At 37.5% G+C, this 20,530-nt stretch overlaps 1 protein-coding gene across 2 annotated transcripts in view; it reads left to right on the top strand.

The window, feature by feature from the left end:
* cables1 (Cdk5 and Abl enzyme substrate 1) overlaps nt 1-13,002 on the top strand; it is a 31,476-nt gene extending 18,474 nt beyond the window's left edge. For both annotated transcript variants that reach the window (XM_056264633.1, XM_056264640.1), the window contains 6 exons: nt 2,140-2,245; nt 3,528-3,681; nt 4,018-4,121; nt 6,770-6,876; nt 12,014-12,218; nt 12,444-13,002. In XM_056264633.1, the coding sequence (XP_056120608.1) occupies nt 2,140-2,245; nt 3,528-3,681; nt 4,018-4,121; nt 6,770-6,876; nt 12,014-12,218; nt 12,444-12,584 (817 nt within the window). In that variant the 3' untranslated portion in view covers nt 12,585-13,002. The remainder of the gene's footprint in view (nt 1-2,139; nt 2,246-3,527; nt 3,682-4,017; nt 4,122-6,769; nt 6,877-12,013; nt 12,219-12,443) is intronic.
* The last annotated feature ends 7,528 nt before the right edge of the window (nt 13,003-20,530 follow it).

Here is a 20,530-nt window from a genome sequence, read left to right as displayed (position 1 = left end):
TCATTTTAATGATTTTAAAAGATACAATGAGACAAAGAATGCATGCTTTGTGAAACATTGTATTTGAAACTGGGCAAAGGGCAGCGTTAAATCCCTTTAAACCTTCTTTATATGACTACACTTGCTTTTATTGATGTACAGTGGACAATTGATAAAAGCTTAGTAGAGATAAAAGCCTCAGTGTTTTATAATATATGGTATATGGGTAAATTCAGTGTCTTGCAAAAGTCTCAGACCACTATTGAAAATGCATTAGTTTGCACTATGCATTGCAAAGTTTATTATTGACATAACAGTTTAATTGAAAAGTTTAATTAAAAATGAACATTAACACCAAGATGAAGTTTGGTTAGTCCCTGGTTTGTTTTAATGGCAATAAGAGCAGACGTGAACTCAAACACTTGATATTCTAATGGAAGAAAATAAATCTGACGTTTTCTACTAAGGGATAACATGGTCAATTGTCATTTATTTTGAGATTTTAGTCCTAGAAATGCAGAATGCTGCTTTGTTTTCAATGTAGTCCAATACATTTCGACCCCCATGTATATAACTGAAACCACCCTGTTTTCAATGTAGTCCAATACATTTCGACCCCCATGTATATAACTGAAACCACCCAGTTATGCTGTCAATATGATGAATTGCTATATTGAGCATGATTTAGTCCATTGATGTTTTGGCTTGGCGGATTGGCAGTAAAGTGCACAGTATTGACAGAGCAGTCTAAGTGGGGTTTCCTGAATGTAGTGCCAGTTAATGGACATGTTGTGCTTGCATCAGCGCCACCAGTGGCCGAGGAGCGACAGATCCTCCTGTATTCCTGATGGAATGTTAAACTAAAACACACACAAGGTTCATGTCAGCAAGCTGAAGGAACGAGTCAGGTGAACTGATCATTCGGTTATGGGATGGCCAAGAGTGTTTCTTACACACTGTGGATCTAGAGGTTGCCATGGACTCCTCCTGAAAATCTGGTTTTGTCTTTAAATATTTATTCAAAAACTCTCTAGGGCACCTGTTCATATTAGTTCTTGCCTAATGCTTTTCCATTGACTGAGCTGTTTGTAGGGCTCCTATTACCTATAACTGCTGTCTGTATCCTCACGGGATCTGAGTTTATTGATGCATCACTAAACATCTCACAAATACTGTGCTAACGCCTGTCATCTACTAATACGACTTTGCTTCTAAGTCTGCACATGAATCAATGAGTTCTTCTGCAGTATTTTTGGTTTATTTGGCCATCGCACTTGGTAAGTTGGTCTGTCTCTTGAGTTTTGTTTCTCTTCTTTGGTTATACTTTATGAGTTGACAATGTCAACGTTATTTGCAGATAAGCTAGATAATGTAATGTTTCTGCTTCATATCATCACATGTCAGATAATAATCAAATCTTCTAGTGTTTGCCAAACAAAGTCATGATGTTCGTAGAATTTATTTCGATAATTAAGCTTCATCAATGGGAGAAACTTGTTGAATGACTTCAAAGTGACAGTTAGTCTATAACTGTGTCTTCTGGGTGCTTTTTAGACACTCGGTTGTTGTTGTTTTTCCTTTGAGGCCTTTAGCTATTTAAAGGTAACTGAGCATTAAAGAGTTTGAATTAACCCTCCTGCAGTTATTTTAATAGCATTGATCTAGACCAATACCAATTTCTCCCTGTCATGTCAATGGCTAATAATAATAATATTTTTTTTTTATTAGTCCTGGACCCTGACAAACAAAATATTTATAAATGTATGTATTATCCATTCATCTTGATCATTGGGGCATGAAACAATAATGCAATGCAATTGATTTTTTACTTGATTGGTTTTTTTGTGGTGCCACTGTTTGATTTATATGATTCATTTAATTCAGTAAATAATGACATTTATCAAAATGATTAAGTGTATAAAATGCTAATAGAACAAACACTGTTTAGTATAAGTGTACAGAATTTGGTTTAAAAACAACACTTATACTATATTGGTTTCTTTCATCCTCTTAAAGCCAACATTTTTAAAAATTTAAAAACCTTTAACCTTAATAAAAGAATCCAGCGGTGCAGGTTATTGTGGCAGATGTAGTGTCAGGTTTGCCAGTACAGACTGATGTGTGTGCGTGAGGCTCTGAGCTGTTCTCTTGCCCCAGCAGGGATGTGAAGCCAGAAAGCGGGCGCCAGCGACACCCCTCGGGTGGCATCAGTGCCAAGGAGATGGTGATCGGCCTGGAGGGGGTTGAATTGGGTGCAGATGGCAAGGTTAGTGTACAAATGATTTTTTTTTTGTTAAAGGTGAACTAAGTAACTTTTTTACCTTAACCGAACAGCTTTGGAGTCATTGTAATGTTTATATTACTGATTTCGTGTTGAATGGTGGTCGTCTCGCACCCCCCTGGTGCCTGTGAGCCGCAAAACCACCCTTGCAACTTTGGGCCGGCGAGCCGCCGGCCTCAGTGTTAGGAAGTATCGTGTGATATCAGGTCTCGCGAGGTAACGAATTGCTTTACGGCAAAAAACAGATCTGATAAAATTCTGATAAAATGAGCATCAAACAGAAATAACCCGGCGCCGTATACATGTGGTGTTCGAGGCGCACATACAATACAGACTGCCGACAGTTAAACAGGGCGCGCAGCTCTTAAAGGGGCCATACCTTATTTCCACTCGTTACAGCGTCCATCCTACTGAACAGGTACCGGTGTACAGGGGGAGGGGATCCGGCCGTGAGTGCGAGCCATCTCTGCGTGAGTGCTATTCACCACAGTACAAGTACTCCACAGCGACTCTAGGGGTCGCTGTTTGACAAAAACGGAATTCCTACTTAGTGCTGCTTTAAGTGTTATTAAAGAATATAAAATATATATATATATATATATATATATATATATATATATATATATTATATAAAAAAGAGAACATGACAGAGCTCGTAATAAAACAAGAATCAACATTGCCTTGGCTTTCGGAAATGGCGAGAACTGAGGGATTTGAAATTTGTTTTGAATGCGACGCGGATTTTTATTACTCAACAAATAAATTGCCATGTGTAGAGTTCATTGTAAACATTATGGATTGTGAAAGGTCATTTCATTATGGTTGTTTACACTGTGCTAAAATGTATTTTCAAGTACCGTGTCTATTAATGTGTACAGCTACAGTTACGTCTTCAGCTAGTCAGCTTGAGATCCTTTCAATCTAAACTGGTTATGTCTCTTTAGCCTAGAAGTGAATATGTTTTGTGAGCAGTATGATAACCATATTCATCCGCACATAACCATATTCATCCGCAGAGCCGAAGCACAACCAAAACAATGTTCTTCCACAAAATGCATGCAGTTTTGTTATTTAACCTCTAGAGGGCCAAGAGTCACATAGATTGTCCGAATCTTGAAATAAAAAAATGTAAGGCATGTGGTTGAAGGAACACTGTTTTCATCTTCCCTTGTATAGTCATTTTACGGCCTCTTTTGTGGCTATTACACATTCTTAATCTTTGATCATATGTTCATTAAGATTAATGACACTGTAAATCTCTTGGCAGACAGTGTCATACACACAGTTCCTGTATCCAACCAATGTCCTGGGTCGTCGAAACACCATCGACTCCACGTCGTCTTTCTCTCAGTCTCGCAATGCCAGCCACCGCAGCCTCAGCCTGGCACGTGCCAACAGTAACCAGAGTAGCCTTGATACAGGTGTGTGTGCCAACAGCTTGTCATGGCTCTTTCATTTTCCCTCAAGCTCCCTAATATGTCCCGACAAGGGGCTGCTTGTTCACTTTAATGAGCATTTTGGTAAGACCTTAGTTTAATAATGTGTTGTTTATTTTTTCGAGCAAGGTCATGGACCTTCTTGATTAACCATATTGAGTGCCCTACCAAAATAGACGTCCTCTGTTCATACGCTTGTATCTGAAATGTTGCTGTTCTAAATGTATTGGCTACATAACTAAATTGTGTTCTTGTTTAGACTATTATTAAGCAATCGCAGCATATGTATAGTCTGTTTATTTTCCCTCTCTTTTCTCAAAGGGAATGAACTGGGAGATTTTAGGGACTATGACCCAAATCTTCTGGATGACCCGCAATGGCCATGTGGAAAGCACAAAAGAGTGCTCATCTTTCCCTCGTACATGGTGAGTTATGTCACGCAATGCAAAACTTGACCGATTCATATGTGATTTTTTCCAAGTCTGTCTGTATTTAGTGGAAAATTGCTGTTTTGATGCCAAGGGCCCAATATATGATGATTCTAGCGCTGTCAAATCGATGAATGGCATCTAACATAAACGTTTGTGTGTGTGACAGGGAAAAAAAACACATGCTGTGTTAATTGCGTTAAATGATTAATCGCATTCGTTAGTGCTGTCAAAATTAACGCGTCAATGCAAAATTCGTTAATTTTTCAGTTTAACGCATTAAAAGTATTTCAGCATTCGGTTTTTTCCGTCATCCTTTGGCTAGCATACATTATACGATTACACTCTTATTTATGCAAATGATTTTAAATCATTCAAGACAAGACACAAAAGAGAATGCATTGCGGTACTGGTGCTCGTCTGTGAAAGACTGTGAAACACACACACACACACTCGAGCACACAGAAAGCCACTTTAGACAGTGCTTGAACGGACAAAAACACACAATTATACCAAAATGCCCGTTTTGTCGATTATCCTCGCAAGCACAGTCTTAAATGAGTTAAATGAAGTTCAAGTCTTAAATGAATGTAAAGAGTTGAGAAAATGGGATGCGTGTCAGATCCACATCATGTGCGGCAGGTCTTAAAGTGACAGAAGCCTAATAAATCTGCCGGTGTCTGTCATTAAATGGAATAGTTTACTTAAAATTTTAATTGTTGTTTCAATTTTAATTTTGTTTTTCAAGTTGTTTCAAACCTGTATGAATTTCTATTGCCTAAGGATAATCAAAGAAGAAGAAAAAAAAAAGAAAAAAAAGAAGATAAAACACACTCACTGCTCTTGACTGAAGACTGTGAATTGTTTGAGAACTTTCTTAAATTTCTGTATATATCCTACCCGGACATCTTGAAGCACTGTTTACATGGGTCAAAAACAACGAAAACAATATCTTTTTGTGCATTTTGACAGGGTAAGTAAAAATCTGAGCTGGTCTGACAATAGAAAAGTTGAGCCCTGATATATTGAAGGGCCCAGATAAATGTGATATTCATTTTAATGGGTTTGTGTAGATTGTTTCAAGTTTCTACATTAATTTGGAGTTTAAATTATTAATGCAGAAATTATTACAATATAAAAAAAAACTTTGTAAGGTGCAATTAATCGCGATTATTTACCGAAAAATATGCGATTTAATTTTTTTAATTGATTTGACCGCACTAGATGATTCTCTTTCCTAAAATAAAAATAGTATACATATGATAATCTATATAATAAAAAGCTTTTTTTTATGTAAAAAAGATACTATTATACAGTTTGGGGGGGAAATAACAAGCCATTATGCAGAAAAACATTTAATAGTTTCCAAAAATTAAATAATTGGCTGTTATACTGTCATTGTACTAAGGCCAAAGTGAATTATTAAAATATTATCAGAAAGAAAATTGCTGTGCATTAAATTGACAGCATGTCCTTTTTTTTTTTACATACAATTATTATTATATAACAATATATGCAAAACTTAATTAATGAAGTTTTTAATAAATAAATGTAATAAATATATTAAGTTAACATGTTAACTTACCCCTATTTTTTTATTTACATCTTTATTTCAGATGTTTTCTTAATTAGGATAAAAAAGAAACAAATGTTGATATACATTAAGAGTAAAGAAATATCAGAAATATTTGATGTGAAATATTGAAGTCCATATTAGGATGGCTGATGTTTGATCTGAACACAATATCCCGGGGCTGTTTCTCAAGAAAACAAACAAAAAAAAATGTCAGAATCTCAATCTGTTAAACTCACTGCCCTCTATGAGAAACATCTCAGATATAAATGTCATTTGTGTTTTTTCTTTCATATGGAGTACTTAAAAAACAAAACAAAACAATACAGGTCATGCTACTAGTGTCACTTTTACTGGTTACCGTCACAGGCACATTTGCAGTGTGAACTCGAATCCCTAGTTGGCAGTTAATTAGTAACTTTGTTTAGCAGAAATTCCAGACTGATGACCTTGAAAAATAGTTTTTTTTCTTCCAAACACTGGATATGAATATAAATATGGGCACCAGCTTCACTGCAGGCTATGCCTTTGCTTGTCTTCATTATTTTATTTTTTTCTTGGCAACTGTTTTTTTCAAATAGCAGCTAGCGGCTAAAAGTGATTTTTATCAGGTTTACGTAACAGAAGACTCAGCTCTGTTTGTGTTTTTGCATTGTATAGTAGACACATACTTTGAACTGGAAAACAGTTCAGGAGACAGCCTTGCCCTTCCTTCTATTGGTTATTCAATGCCTCGTAACAATCGCTATTGTGTTCTATGAAGGAAAGTTTGCAGCAAGAATGTATAAACAGAGTATTTAGCCCTGGACATTTACATTATCATCATCTCATAAGTGTATACAACAATAAACATTCACTAAAGTATAGATGTTATGATTATAATAAGCATTAAACTGTATCTCTAGGAGGAAAACCTCTAATCTTGAATCTGCAAACTGTTTATAGAACAAAACCAGACCACATCACATGCTTTGGGCAAATGTTTCAATGACCCGGTGGAAACGGTCTCTTTCACCCATGTGATGTGTGTGTTCTCTCACATGTCTCAATGAATATCCACACTTCTTTACAGACCACAGTCATTGAGTATGTCAAACCCTCCGATCTCAAGAAGGACATGAACGAGACTTTTAAGGAGAAGTTCCCTCACATTCGTCTAACGCTGAGCAAGATCAGAAGGTAAGGAAGCTGTCGAACTATCGAAGGTATCTAACCATTCTGATGATTGCTCATACTGTACATGCTGAACCTTTCAAGGCAAGTTTACAATTTGGCAATGACAATTAAAGCGCGAGAACTGAGCTGTTACTTTCACCTGTTGGACAATTATACTAACATAAATGTATCAAGATGTAGGCAACTAATATTGGTCAGTCGCATCCGACATAAAAGATCAGCGAATGAAACGGTCATTCACCTAAGTTGATGGTGTTTGTGGTCAAAGGTGTTTGTGGTCAGCAATTTGCCTTGACACAAATCACTTTATTTGAATGTTTTATTGATATAACTTGACACTGAGTTATTAGAAAAGAAATGCATAGTGTCACCATTGCATAACATCAGGAACTGATAAATTTTTTTTTAACCAGTTAATTGAAAATATGGAATGCCATGTCTGCCAAAATAATAAATAAATACAAAAAGAAATGTAAAAAAAAAATATTATATATTATTTTATTTAATTATGTATAATTGTATTTTTCCACATTTATTTCTGTGTATTTATGTCTACATTGACTTATTTTTACTTTTTATTTAGTTTTTACAGTTCTTTGTCTGTATGGTTACAAAACGCGACCGCAAATTCAGTTCACATTCGTGTTTCCTAATTTTGCATGCACAACGTGACAATTCAAATGCTTAAAATATAAAGCATATTTCACAGATGCTGCTCATAGATACTGATTAATCATCACACGTCTTAGACTGAATCATCAATTGGAATTTGTTCAGGATTGAACTAAACAAAATGTGCTCATGAAAATGCAGCTAGTGAAACACACACCACACGCCATACATTGTAGAAAAAATTGCCCCATTACATTTATTTCCAGGGACAATTTTTTTCTAACCTTATTAAATGGTTGCGTCATCATGCATGTCAAATTCTTAAATTTAATCAAGAAATTCAATTCGAATAATAAGGGACTAGGGCTGTTACCAGTAAATTAGCATTTATACTTTTCTTATTAATGTATAATGTATTTTTTTTACATTTCTTTTTGTGTTTATATATATATATATATATATAATTTATTATTATTTTTTACATTTCTTTTTGTGTAATATATATATATATATATATATATATATATATATATATATATATATATATATATATATATATATATATATATATATATATATATTACACAAAAAGAAATGTAAAAAATAATAATAAATTATATATATATATATATATATATACATACACTACCGTTCAAAAGTTTGGGGTCAGTGAGAATTTTATTTTTATTTTTTGGAGGAAAGAAATCAATACTTTTATTTATCAAGGACAGAATCTTTTGTAACATTATAAATGTCTTTACTATTTCAAACAAATGCTGTTCTTTTGAACTTCCTATTCATCAAAGAATCCTAAAAACAAAACAAAAAAAAACTACAACTGACAGACCAACAACTGTTTCAACATTGATAATAATAATAAATGTTTCTTGAGCATCAAATCCTCATATTATACTGATTTGTGAAGGATCATTTGACACTGAAGACACTGACACTGGTGATGCTGAAAATTCAGCTTTGATCACAGGAATACATTACACTTTACTATATATTCACACAGAAAACAGCTGATTTACACTGGAATAATATTTAATACTATAACTGATTTTTGTTGTATTTTTAATCAAATAAGCGCAGCCATGGTTAGTAGAAGAGAATTCTTTTAAAAGTATTTAAAATCGTACCGACCCCAAACTTTTGAACGGTAGTGTATATATATATATATATATATATATATATATGTATATATATATGTATATATATATGTATATATATATGTATATATATATATGTATATATATATGTATATATATATGTATATATATATGTATATATATATATATATATATATATATATATATATATATATATATATATATAATTTATTGTTATTTTTTACATTTCTTTGCATTTCATATGAAAAGAACTAGTTTGCAGAAATGAATTGTACTTCCCATCACTACAGGCAAATAACAAAAAAATTGTATCTAGTTAATAATATGAAATGTACGCTATCATTTTGAGCTGGAGGCACAAAGAGCCATTTATGGAGAAACATGGTTTTTAGGCCAATTGTCATGTTTTTTTTAGCTTTCAAATGTTGTTGTTCTTTAATGGGGTGTAAGGGAAGTCAATAATATTTTATTTGTAGTCATCAATACAATATTTAAAATTATTTAAAGGTGCAGTAAGTGATTTCTGAGGAACAGTTGACATTTAAAAAACCACGCCCCTCCCTTCATTGCTCCGCCCCCAACACACACAAACAGGCAATGCAAGAGTGGATGTTTCTTTATCATAGCAGAAGTGAAGCAAAATAAAGCGAAAATGCCAGATGACCGACAAGGAAGAACAAAAATAGTATATATAAGCAAGAGTTTGTTGTTGTATCAACAACTGTATCAAATGTATAGGCAAGACAAGTAGTTTGTTTAGGCATGGTTGGTAGGGAAATTACAAACCTGCGCACACATATTCAAACGAATATAACTATAGAATCAATTTTTAATGCGCATGTGAACGCCATCCGGTCACAGGTTCGCGCTTAAAGTCTGTTTAGAGAGAACGCCGTCGTCTTAGTGGCCCCTAATGCAATAACAAATGATAATTTTGCTGGAAGTGAATCAATCAAAACCAACTTTAGCCGGAAATAACATTATTCAAAATCGCTATAAAGCCAAAACAATCTCTGTTACCGTAAATTGTATGTTTATCTCTGTAAAGCTGCTTTGAAACAATCTCCATTGTTAAAAGCGCTATATAAATGAAGATGACTTGACTTGACTTGTTAGTCACAAGCAGCACACACTCAAAACTAATGTTATTCGCGTATAGAGAAACAACCCAACCTCGATTTCTTTTTTTTAAGAAATCGCTTACTGCACCTTTTAATGTTTAGAAAAACTTGGATTTGAATGATTTAATCATTATTTGACATTTTCTCGTTTTTAAGACGGCTAGCATTTAAATAATATCTTAGCAGTGCTTTGGTGTAGAATAAAACAAAACTCAATGCATTTCTGGAGCAGGAACATAAACACAATCATTACATCATTTCTACATATTCTACAATATCTGGAACTTTACCAAATCTTACATTGATAATCCTTAGAAAGCAGTGAGGAAATGAAATAATTCAGTCATGCAATCAAGATTTAATCCTTAACACAGGGCTTAATTCTTTTCAGAGTTCAGGAAAGGTTGGAAGTAAACCAACCCAATGGCTAAATCATTATTCACGCGCTGCAAGCGTGAATGCACAAAGTCCAAAAACTGCTGCGAGAAAAACTTTAACAAAGCAGGTTATTGTTTTATAAAACATCTCTTTGTTTCTGATGGGCTGCTAAACTGAAAGTGTAGGATCAATTGGGGCAGAGGTCTTCAATTCTGCTTCTGGGGACCTAATGTCATGCAAAGTTTATTCCCAACCTGCTTTATGTGTGTTTTAAAGTCATCCTGAAGAACATGATTACCTCCTTCAGGTGTTTAACTAGAGTTGAAATTAAACCAGGGGTGTCAAACTCAGCTCCTGGAGGACCACCATCCTGCAGAGTTTAGTCTCAGCCCTGCTCCAACACACACATCTGTAGTTTTCAAATAAGCCTGAAGGACTTTATTAGCTGGATTAGGTGTGTTTCAGTCTTACATATCGTCTAACTAGGGCTGTGCGATTGACGATATATATCGGATGGACGAAATAAAAAGTCTATCGTTTCATATTATGCTCTATTTCGTGGTGTTTAATTCGTAATTTTGTCCTTCTGAGGAACCTGTTACTCGGTAATTTATGGTCATACGGATAACCAAAACTGGTCAAGAAATGATTCAAAACTGTAAAATCTTATTGTAAAATACAGGAAACGAGCACAATGCCGTTTTCTGCAGTCTCGGTTTCCTTTCCGTGAACTTTGGCCCCCGTCACAATGAACGGGGAATGCTCAGCGAAATCTTTCCTTTCGTTTAGTTAATTCGTAAGTTAATTATTTAAGTGAAATAGCCTATATTTCTCGGATAGGCCTATATATTAGTTTTATATATTTAGTTTTATTCTGTTTTCTCCGTTCACAGAAGCGCTTTAAGTGCGTGATGTGACGTTGTGTGAATCCATGTTCTACACTATTCTGCAATTTCCGCTGGTTTCAAAACACACAACAAGCTGCATATGACACGCCATTCATATTCACTGAAATGTAGGCTTAATTGTTTGGCTGCAGTTGGTGACATATACAGTATATCCTCGCGAAAACTAACGCCAGTGCATTGCCATTGTGACTTAACTTACCTATGACGACTTGACAGCTGAGCTTGACAGATATTTTCAAAATAAAAGTCAATCAGACACATAGAAAGTTAACCAAACCATGTCTATGCTATGCTGAGCTTATACCGCACTTCTCACACACGTTTTTAAAAAGGCTTTGCGTCAATATCACATTTGCACAGTATGTACTATTTGAATTCGTGATTGGTTGAATAACTGCCAAATTAAAATATTTAACAGAACGATAAAATAACGTTGTTATTGTAATGTTTACATTTGACATCGTAATCATTTGTTTTTCAAGTGTTTTGTATTTCATTCATATTTTATATTTCCACATTCTTAATCAAACATTTGCCCAGAAGTTCTAAATAAAGGGAGAAAAATAATCACGTATGAATGAGTACATTTTTGAGTAGCGTATATACTTTTAAATGTAGAAAAGAAATGGTATTTTCCACGTGGTTAGAACCTGAAGAATAACAACAACTTTAATAAACCTGCCAAGGTACCACCACAATAACACACTGTTACTCTAAATATCATCATTTTTTGACATTATCGGACACCCCTAGTTGAAGCTAAGCTCTGCAGGGATGTGGAGCAGGGTTGAAGACCCCTGATTTGGGAGATATCAAGAGTTTCAGCAAATTGTATTTGATTCATTCCCTGATCTCTTGTACAGGAACTAGAGACAAGCCTTTTAAGGTATCAAAGTTTCTAAAGTATTGTAAAAGTATTTCCAATCTCACATGACATCTGAGTAGCTTGAGTACAGATGAGTATGTGGCCTTCTGTTGTGTGTTCTAGCCTGAAGCGAGAGATCCGTAAACTGGCTCAGGAGTGCGGCTATGAGGAGTCCACGGTGGCCATGGCCTTCGTTTACTTCGAGAAGCTGGTGCTCCAAGGGAAACTCCACAAACAGAACCGCAAACTCTGCGCCGGCGCCTGCGTCCTGCTCGCGGCCAAGATCGGAGGAGACCTAAAGAAACACGAAGTCAAACACCTGATCGATGTGAGTTTATCTTTGCCCATTGACTCTTAGCTACAGCTACTCAACAGATGTCGTTTACCAAACATTTCTTGTTTGTCTCTTATAACAGACTATAATGGGGCCTTTGGGATTAAAAATAGACACATGAGCATTCTTTAAATCTGGTTACTGTGCATTTTTGGATGTTTCCGTGTTGCGTAACGATTGCCATTACATAACAAGTACCCCTGATCTCTTTCCGCCTAGAAACTGGAGGAGAGGTTTAGGGTGAACCGTCGAGAGCTGATCGCCTTCGAGTTCCCCGTTCTGGTGGCCCTAGAGTTCAACCTGCATCTCCCAGAGCACGAGGTCATGCCCCATTATAGACGCCTCCTGCAAAACTCCTAGCGAAAGCCCCCATCAGGGGAGTTCTCCTTCTCTCCTGATCTTCTCACCCCCGAAGCCCCCTACGCACATCGCCAACGTCCACTATCATCTCCAGATGTTGGGAAGAAGACACTATTCCACTGTTCTCTTTTCAGCCAAAGTGACAGCTCTATATCGAACTTTTGTTTTCGCTCTAAGAAGCTACTTTCTAAAGGGAATAGCTATTCCTAGACTGTTGATTTCTCCGCTCACTAAGTGTTCATTTATTTCCCAACTTACAAGTGTTTTCGTCATTTGCTCAACCCCCGTGTTACTCTAAACTAGTATGCTGTTGTTTTCTCCATGAAACACAATCGGAGAACTTTTGAAGAAGCTTCATGTTTGTCTTTTCCATGCAGTGAGTTTATAGAAACATGCGTCCTTTCAACTTGCGCTCTATTCTAAGGGTGTATTCACACCAGGAAAGTCCGATAGTTCACTTGCTTTGGTCCGGACCAAATAAAAAAAAAAATTTTTTTTGGTACGGTTCGCTTTCATACTGCTCTTTTTGCAAGTGAACCAAAATTTGTAAACAAAACCACACGTGTTCTAAGGTCGTCCATTCATTCCAGCGATTAGACTAAAGAGAACGCTCTGTATGTGAATGTCCTGATGCACACACTCATTCATTCATTCATTCCATTCCAATGATGCACACACGACGCGCAGAAAGACGCGCTACAGATGTAATGTAGTAGGCTACAACAGATCACATTCCCATAACGCAACTCCGACTACGGAAGCCTGTTAACTCAAAGGCGCAGTGCTTTCTTGCAATTGGGTCGGTTCATGTTCACACCGTAAACGAACCGTACCAGAGTTCGTTTGGAACCGTACCGAGACCACCTCTTCAGCTGGGTCTCGGTTCGGTTGTTTGGTCCGCACCCGAGTTCGATTGCTGTATTCACACCTGCCCAAAAGGTCCGCACCAAGGGGGGAAACGAACTAGAGTTCGATTCAATCGAACCAAACAAGGCAGGTGTGAATACACCCTAAGTCTTCTGAAGATTTCAGAGGGATGGTTCACCCAAAAAGGAGAACTATTCCAAACCTGTGTGACCTATGACACCTATTCTGAACTGTTTTTGCCCATACAATAAAAGTCAGTGGGATATGCCATTGATTTACATAGTATGGACAAAAAAAAAAAAGACGACATTTTTCAAAATATCAGCTTTTGCGTTCCAAAGAGGAAGGGAAGTCATAAAGGTTTGGACTGACATGAGGGTGAGTATAGATGATGACAGAATTTATTTTTGGGTGAACTATCCCTATACACGTTATTTGCTGAAAATCTCTACTGAAATCTTTGTTGTGTTTCATGTAAATAAGAACTGCATACTGGCTGGGATTACATTGAGTAAAACGAGTCGAGGGTGAGTGAATGATGACAGAACTTTCATTTTTAGATGAACTTTTCACAAGAACTGTCTTTTTTTTTTTTTTTATGCAGAACCAGTTTGGACTGTTTGATTTTGCATTCTTTCCACAGATTACAGTATTCCTGTATTTTTCCATTCTTCACATCTTCCTTAATCCCAAAGTTTGACACTCTGCCAAATCTGACTAGTTTTGATCGCTCTTGGTTGAAAGCCTTAAAAAAAAAGAAAAGTCGAATGATCCTGAACTCGTGCAAGTATGTGACTGTTCTTCGCTGGCGTTTCCTTATGTACTACAAGTGCACTTTTCAGGTCTTGTGTATGGCTGACCTTTATGGCATCTGCAGAAGCTCTAGGTGGAGGGGTCTTCATCTCATTTCTCATTTGAATTCATTTCAGCCAGCATTCCCCCTGTTCGTGTTACCACCAAGCAAAAATATGTTGCAGTGGCATCTCGAGTGGGGCTTTTATACAGTTCTTAAGGGGTACATTTACGTACCCCTGTCGTTTTTCTACCCTTGTGCATTGACTTTGACAGTTTAGTGGTGTGGCTCGCTGCACTCATGGTTACTGTGTCCGTGCTCTATGTTAGAGTGTATTCTGAGCACATTTGTAGTGCTACACTGTATGAAGCAACATCAGGTCATACCGCTGATAATCAATGCTAACTATTTGGCCTAACTAGGCTCAGCAGTGGCGGGAATGAAATCTGTATGACTAATATGCTACGGTGTTGACTAATGCATGCACACCAAAGCAGTGTTAAACTTGCGTTTGACTTGTAAACGCTACTTTTAAAAGAGAATGTTTGATTTGATGATTATTTTGAATCCGTTTCCGCTGAACCAGATATTTTCTATCACCATTGGTGGTACAGATGCTTTTGCGTGTAAGCTGAATTTTAGCTACGTTCATAATCCTGTATGTGTGTTATGTTCACTATGCACTACGCAATTCCATAGATCAGTTATAAACTACAGTTTGAAATTGATGCAAAATAAAATCCGTTCTAATCAAGTATCTAATAGCAGAAGGAATCGAACACTTTTTTTAGAACAGTAACTTGCATTTAACCACTAAATTGTAAAATGAATAATGCCTAGAATGTGAAGTTGTGTGTGTATATATATATAAAAAGAACAAGATTTGGCCTTGTGAAATGCACTTTAGGATTGCTAGCAAGTGACTGGGATGGATGCCTAAAACCGACGAAACATTTGTACGATGCAGATACATTTGTGTAAATATGCTGCTTTGCTTGTTCAATAAAAAGCTACATTTTGAGAAATGCTTTCAGATACTTCATTTTATGTGTGTATGTTCTGAAGAATGCTTCAATATAGCAATATATTGCTGTAATTTTCTTAGGTGCTCAGTTAGACCATTCTGTCATTTTAAATATTTAAACCAGCTTGAAAAGTAGCCTTTGACCCTTTAATTCTGACATTTAACTTAGTTTTTGACTACAAATTTTTTATTATTATTTTGTAATATTGTGAGGAAAACTTTTGGTTTCTGCATTTTTTTTAGTTAAATGTTTATATGATCCATGTGCCTAATTTAATTCCTTGGTTATAATTAAAGTTATTAAAATAAATTACCCTGTTTATTATTATAAGCTAGCTTAGGGTAAATGTTCACATCAACTATGTACTAAAAACTGAAAAGTTTTTAGTTCTAGTTTTTCACATACAAATGACAACATTATAATTTCCATGAAAACAACCAAAAACGCTGTATTATTCATGCCAGACCAGTAGATGGCGATGTCACTTTGTAAAGAAAGTTTTTGTACTTTACACGGAGATAACAGTATAATTTTCAAAAACTTGCACTTTGAATCCCGTTTTTAAAAGTTTGTGTTTTCAGGCCCCCAAAATGCTGTTTTCGTGCAAAACCCATAAGTTTTCAGTATTTAGTTGAAAACGGTGTTGGGTAAACTGCCCCAAAATTAACAGATATTGTAAAATATAGATAGGCCTTAAACCATGAACCATGGTGCAGGGTTCATTTTCATTAAACAAGAAATGCTGTGGAACTCCATTCTTTACTTTCTGACGAAGTTTTGGAAAAAAAGGAGAACTACAGAAAAAAAAAAAATCACCAACATAACCTTCTTGGTAATTTCAACATTCATACTGAAACTTTCAGCTTACATCATCTCACGTCCTTCAACACTCAAGCTTCTGTTTACAACACACTACAGTCTCATTATCTTACAGTTTATCTTGATATGTTCAACTTCTTCCTAATACCACAGTGTGTTCTTCCTCCCTCCTACCAGGGACCACGTTTAGCTCTTTGCCTGCCGATTAAAATTCACCTGCCATAAAACTGTATTTTGCATTATTTCTATGACATTTACAATTATTTATTGTTAGGTTGCATTTATTCAAAGCAACTTACCAATGTGCAACATCACAAGCAATTTGTCAGGTAAAGGTCTTTAGAAAGGTCAACAGAGGTTTTCTTTAATGACTTGTAAACCAAATTTCCTTACTAAAGCTATTTTTATGCATTTGATGCTTGTCGAACATAAATTTTTGCCAATGCTTCTAACTTCACAAGAATGTTCCATTACTCTACCCGTTTTCACTTTACTCTGCTTGAATTGACTCCAATTTATCAGCAGATTCCCCGAACTTTCTCAATGAGACTTAATGCCCTCTGTCTCATGGTCTCAAAGCGTTCAGACATGCTAATTCACACTCCACACACAGCGTAAGGAGATACAGTCTGTTCCTCAACTGACCTTCTGTACAAGCCCTACTCCCTCTTCACGTGTATCCGCTACATTCCCTGTGAGTATCTTCAACAATGCTGCACTACTTGCGTTTGGCCACTGCACTTTCTCTCATGTTGTACCTCAAATGCACTGCACTAGCAACCAGGAACTGCCAGAATCAAGTTCAAGACCGTGCCAATGGCATTACCTAATGCTACTTCCAATCCTTCATCAAACCGTACACCTGAGCCAGGTAAATGTACTGGTTATTCTGGGTCGATTCGCAACTCTTTCCCATTTGTCCATGCACGTGACGGGAACTCCTAAGGTGATAACAGAGCACAAGCGACTCACCAGTTACACATTTCACACTCACACTAAAATCAAAACACCCAAGTACGCGACTGCAGACATGAATGCTAGTCCAATGCATTGCAAGTGTGTGGTCCGGTTACATAACTTAGTGTTGCAGTAATGGCGCTTTTCCACTGCATAGTACGGTTCGGTTCGGTTCGGTACGGCTCACTTGTGGTGCTTTTCCACTGCATGGTACGGTACGGTACGGCTCGCTTCGGCTCGCTTTAAATGGTACCTGGTCTCTTGAGGTTCCAAGCGTACCGTACTGGTACTAAAATGTGACGTAAAAACACTGCAGATCACTGATTGGTCAGACAGAATCGTCACTACCAGCGTCATTGGATTTGCGACACGAGACACTAAACCCGCTAGATTTAAATAACCAGTAGACAACTTTAAAAAGAAATGGCTGAATCGTGGTCAGTGGACGAGGTGCAGACGTTCCTCTCGTTGGTTGCCGAGGAGCGGATCCAGCGAGAGCTGGATGGGGCAAAACGGAATGAAAAAGTGTTCCAAGAAGTAGGTCAGCTCTTAGCCGCACACGGCTATCACCGGACCTACAAACAGTGTAGGGACAAAATAACGATCAGTCCCACCCACTTTGAAGGGGTACTAACTGCGGTGGAAAAGCAACTGAGCTAAAGCGAACCGAACCGTGCCGTACCGAGTAGGGCTGTCAACTTTAGTCGTTTAGTCGACTAATCGGTCGATGCCGTCTTGGTCGACTGACGTTCTTATTGGTCGACCAGTCGCTTTTTTTTTTTTTTTTTTTTTTTTTACCAATAGAAAGAATTTTTCAATGATTTACTCCTTGATATTTATTCCTTTATAAGCAGTTATATATTACTGTATTCTAAATATAATTAGCCTATGGTTTATCCCCAACTTTAAATGCTTTAATTTAGGCTATTTTGTAACAGCGCCACAGTTTAGCGCACACACATAGAACAGTCGGTTCGCACCTGTGGGTGGCTGCGCTGCTGCTTCGTGCTCAGTAAGGGATATAGGTAGTTTAGCTGTATTCATTCAGTTAGAACGCTACTTGTTTCGGTTTTTATGTTTTTATACACTATATGTTTTTATCTCGATGCGGCGTGGACGCACTTGGAAAAAAAAGAGCGCGTCGCACCGCGACCGCGTTGCTTCCATCATGAGCGGGCACACCGCGCGCCTACATTTGAAATCGAACTTGAGCGCGCAAAAGACGTGAGCAGTCCCGGCTTTATCATGCTGACTTAATAGATTGTGTTTTCTTGATATGTTTTTGTTTTTATTTGTACACTTGACGCATTTGAAAATAGCCTAAATAATGTAACAAAACGAAAATAAACCTATATGCGGTCCTACAATACAGCCTATTATTATTAGGAATGTTTTTTAGGCTCTTTGGTTTTTTGTGTGTGTTTGTTTTAAAACTCCTAGATTGGCTGGACAAAAGTTAACCCATAGCTTTGAAAGTAAAGAAGAATATAGGCCTACAGCCTGTATAAACGAGAGCTTTTGTTAGGATTTTTCATTGTGGCAGATAGCAGTTATATTTTTTGTAGCGTGTGGTGTGGTCAGGTGCGCGATTGTGACTGTAACTTATAGACCTAGGAGGACAGAGCTCCTCACTTTTTGCAGTTTTTCAAAGAATTGTATTATTATTATAGTTGTATGTATTTTTGATGTTTTTTCGTTGTTGTTTTTTAAATGCTCTATGACAATTGTAAAAAATTGTTCAATCAAAACATCGCGTTTTTTTTTTTTTTAGTCGACTAATCGTTGCGCAGGACAAGACTTTGGTCGACTAAGGATTTCTTTGGTTGACTACAGCCCTAGTACCGAGTCGAGTCGTACCACGCAGTGGAAAAGCGAAGCGAGCCGAACCGTTCCGCGCCGAGTCGAACCGTACCGAGCCGAACCAAGCCGTACCAGCAGTGGAAAAGCGCCATAACAAACCCTGAGAACTCAATGGAGAGAGATAAAGTTACCTTCAAAAGTAAATGCTATGGAGTGTTATTCAGGTATAGTCAAAAGTTTAACTTGCTCAACAATATTATCTTGAATATGTTGCTACAACAGTAGTTGACCTTACAGAAAGTTGACTAGTAGAAGATGCATGTGCACTTTAATGGCCTCTTCTATTTTAGGACAAATAAAATGGATCTGCGCGGACATCAACAGACTGAGCTGATGCTGAAAAATTCAGACACACTCTCCGCATAACAGAGCGGAACACAAAGTATACTTTGGACTTAGGATGCACATTTACGTATATTAACATGCACAGTTGTAATCGAGCAATAGCTGGATTTTGCTAAGTTGAGCCACAGTCATCAGTTTAGACTGTGGCTGACTTAGGTCAGGGGTGTCCAATCTTGCTCCTGGGGGGCCAATCTACTGCAGAGAAGCTCCAACCTGCCCCAAAAACACCTGCCTGGAAGTTTCTAGTAATCCTGAAGACCTTGAACAGCTGGTTCTGGTGTTTAATTAAGATTAAAGCTAAGCTCTGCAGGATAGTGGCCCTTCAGTTTGACACCCTCGTCTAAGTAGTCAAATATTTGAAGGAATAAATACACATTGTGTGTCACTTGTAGGCTGTACAATGCCAGCCAATGCCAAGGACACTTGAAGTCTGAGTTAACCTGTATACATGCTGGATGAAGCCCAGCTAGACCCTGTCCCAAATGGCACACTTCAAGTGCCATTGTAAGTCCGCAAGACCACAAGTACTGTCGCATACATGTGTCCATGAAGTCCACAAGACGGTAGGGCAGGGGTCTCCAACCCTGCTTCTGGAGATCTACCTTCCAGCTGACTTCAATCCCAACCCTGCTCTTACACACCTGCTTGCCATTTTCAAGTAACTCTGAACAATGTGATTAGCTGGTTCAGGGGTCTTTGGTTGGGGTTGGAATTGCAGGACTCGGCAGGACGGTAGGTGTCCAGGAGCAGGGTTGGAGACGCCTGCTATAGCGTGTCCTATTTGTCATGTTGAGTTTCAAAAGAGTGCTCATGAGTGCCCTCTTTGTGGCCGTTACATGTCTTCAACCCGACAGTCAAAGCGGAATTACGTATGTGGACTCGGAGGAAGACAACGAGAGATTAGGGTGCCATTTGGGACAGGACCTAAGCCTTTGCAGTCTTCCTCCAAGTCCACACTTTCATGACGCAATGCCACTTTGGTTGTCAGGTAGAAGTAGAGCGCAGTCTCGGGAGTACCCCCCAGCCTGCAAGGGGCGATGGGGGTATGTGGCGAGCAGGACGAGGTTGAGGGACGGGAGAGAACGGTGTGAGGCTGGTGGCGTGATTACTGATGAACGGCACCTTGAGACGCACCGGTCTCGTATCTCTCACGTAGGAGTGGAATGGTAAATGGACTGCATTTATATAGCGCTTTCACAGACCCAATGGCCACCAAAGCGCTTTATATTTTGCCTCACATTCACCCATTCACTCACTCACTCATACACCAACGGCGGTGT

Source organism: Rhinichthys klamathensis, unplaced genomic scaffold, assembly GCF_029890125.1.
Source record: "Rhinichthys klamathensis goyatoka isolate OS25496 unplaced genomic scaffold, OSU_Roscu_1.1 h1tg000011l_1, whole genome shotgun sequence".
Classification (NCBI taxonomy): Eukaryota; Metazoa; Chordata; class Actinopteri; order Cypriniformes; family Leuciscidae; genus Rhinichthys; species Rhinichthys klamathensis.
This window is presented reverse-complemented; position numbering and strand designations above follow the sequence as displayed.